This window comes from Trichomycterus rosablanca, chromosome 20 (assembly GCF_030014385.1).
Source record: "Trichomycterus rosablanca isolate fTriRos1 chromosome 20, fTriRos1.hap1, whole genome shotgun sequence".
In the NCBI taxonomy this organism is placed as follows: domain Eukaryota; kingdom Metazoa; phylum Chordata; class Actinopteri; order Siluriformes; family Trichomycteridae; genus Trichomycterus; species Trichomycterus rosablanca.
In genome coordinates, this window is record NC_086007.1 from 28159877 (window position 1) to 28162376 (window position 2500).

The window sequence follows — 2500 nt, forward strand, 5'->3', positions numbered from 1 at the left end:
TAGGTGCATTTTGGGATCCTGATATAAAAATATAAAATATTTTTACAAGAAAACAGCAACCAAACACGTCAGAAAACACGAGTGAAAGACTTTAGATGTCACTGCGTCCCAATCCTGAACTGTTACACACGTACCAAAGCTTTATTCATGTATGGACATTCACAGTAACATACATAAATAATGAACACAGGAATCTGTTCTAATTATTAAATAAAATATAATATAAAACATTGGAGTTCAGTACAGTGCTGTACACTGTGACATCACACATTTTGAGTCTGTTTATGGCCAGATGTTTACAGATCTTTATTTCCTATTATATATATATATTAAGATCTCGAGTATTAAAGTGTCATTGATCAGATGGACGTTAAACAGCACATACTTGTTTACATCATTTTATATAACATCTCTCTGTTTTATTGAATTCTGTGTAGACGGTAATGTTTACAGGACAGATGATGTTTAGTGGATGTGAAAGTATTCACACTGGATTATAGATCAGCAGAGATGTTGTCCTTCCAACAGCTTCTCCCAGTTTAGCACAGGACTTGAAGCACTTTTGGACTGACCGCTGGGTTCTTTCTGAAGGACCCTCCTGCATGGATGCCAAGATAGTCCAGACGGCCATGTTTAGGAAGGTCTAAGATTGTTCTAAGCCTCTTCCATTTTAGAATGATTGGACTGGGACACTGGCATCCTTACCCTGATCGATGCCACAGTTTGATGGTGGAGATCCACAGACAGTTGGGTGGGATTCGGTGCAGGGTGTGGTGATCTCTGTAGGTGATGACATGTTATGGTTCTGTAGGTGATGACATGTTATGGTTCTGTAGGTGATGACATGTTATGGTTCTGTAGGTGATGACATGTTATGGTTCTGTAGGTGATGACATGTTATGGTTCTGTAGGTGGTGATGACATGTTTTGGTTCTGTAGGTGGTGATGACATGTTATGGTTCTGTAGGTGATGACATGTTATGGTTCTGTAGGTGGTGATGACATGTTATGGTTCTGTAGGTGATGACATGTTATGGTTCTGTAGGTGGTGATGACATGTTATGGTTCTGTAGGTGATGATGACATGTTATGGTTCTGTAGGTGGTGATGACATGTTATGGTTCTGTAGGTGATGATGACATGTTATGGTTCTGTAGGTGATGACATGTTATGGTTCTGTAGGTGATGATGACATGTTATGGTTCTGTAGGTGGTGATGACATGTTATGGTTCTGTAGGTGATGATGACATGTTATGGTTCTGTAGGTGATGATGACATGTTATGGTTCTGTAGGTGGTGATGACATGTTATGGTTCTGTAGGTGATGATGACATGTTATGGTTCTGTAGGTGATGATGACATGTTATGGTTCTGTAGGTGATGATGACATGTTATGGTTCTGTAGGTGATGATGACATGTTATGGTTCAGTAGGTGGTGATGACATGTTATGGTTCTGTAGGTGATGATGACATGTTATGGTTCTGTAGGTGGTGATGACATGTTATGGTTCTGTAGGTGATGATGACATGTTATGGTTCTGTAGGTGGTGATGACATGTTATGGTTCTGTAGGTGATGATGACATGTTATGGTTCTGTAGGTGATGACATGTTATGGTTCTGTAGGTGGTGATGACATGTTATGGTTCTGTAGGTGGTGATGTATGTAGGTCAGGTGATGAAGGACATGCTGAAGATGCCTCGTCCCACGTCGCCCCCTGTGGTGAAGCTGGAGGAGCGGGTTGAATACGGGATGCCCTCCACACATGCCATGGCAGCCACAGCCATCTCCTTCACGCTACTGCTGAGTGCACCTGAGAGAGTGCAGGTACACACACACCACACACACACACTCACTCACACCACACACACACACACACACACACTCACACACACCACACACACCGGGTATCTAATCACAGAGACACTTAGATGTAACTTCATCCCCCACTGTGAAGTGTGCTGGTGGTAGTTCCATGTACTGACTGATTTTTAGAAGCAGGAAACGTAAAAGTAAAGAGAAGTGATCCTGGTCTGGATGGGTCCAGAGCCTAAATGTAGAGTTGCAGGGTGCCAGTCCATGCAGGCACCACACACCAATCCACCTACCGTTGATTTTTTTGGAAGCTCCTCAGAGAATAAATTAAACATTTTACAGACCTGCGGCTGCACTAGGCACATTCTGTGAGGAGTTTGGCATGTTCTCACCATTTCTCATTTCAAAATAGGAGTAAATAATAATAATAATAAAAACGGTTTTCTTTTACATGACGTGTTGGGGTAACTACACTGAGCCAAAACATTAGGACCACATCCCGAAATTCCCACAGACACACTATCAAATATCAGGAAGCTCAGTAGGCCGGTCTGTGAGTGTTAACCAGTGTGTGTGTTTAGTTCCAGTTTGAAGCTGGTTTGGTCGTGGCGGTGGTCTTCTCAGCCCTCGTGAGTCTCAGTCGCCTCTACACTGGAATGCACTCGGCACTGGTGAGAACGATA

At 42.6% G+C, this 2500-nt stretch overlaps 1 protein-coding gene across 1 annotated transcript in view; it reads left to right on the plus strand.

Annotated features, from left to right (window-relative positions):
* The window catches only part of sgpp2 (sphingosine-1-phosphate phosphatase 2), a 4868-nt gene that overhangs the window by 1605 nt on the left and 763 nt on the right, over positions 1–2500 (plus strand). The window contains exons 3-4 of the mRNA XM_063016536.1: positions 1656–1829; positions 2399–2488. Of these exons, the coding sequence (XP_062872606.1) occupies positions 1656–1829; positions 2399–2488 (264 nt within the window). The remainder of the gene's footprint in view (positions 1–1655; positions 1830–2398; positions 2489–2500) is intronic.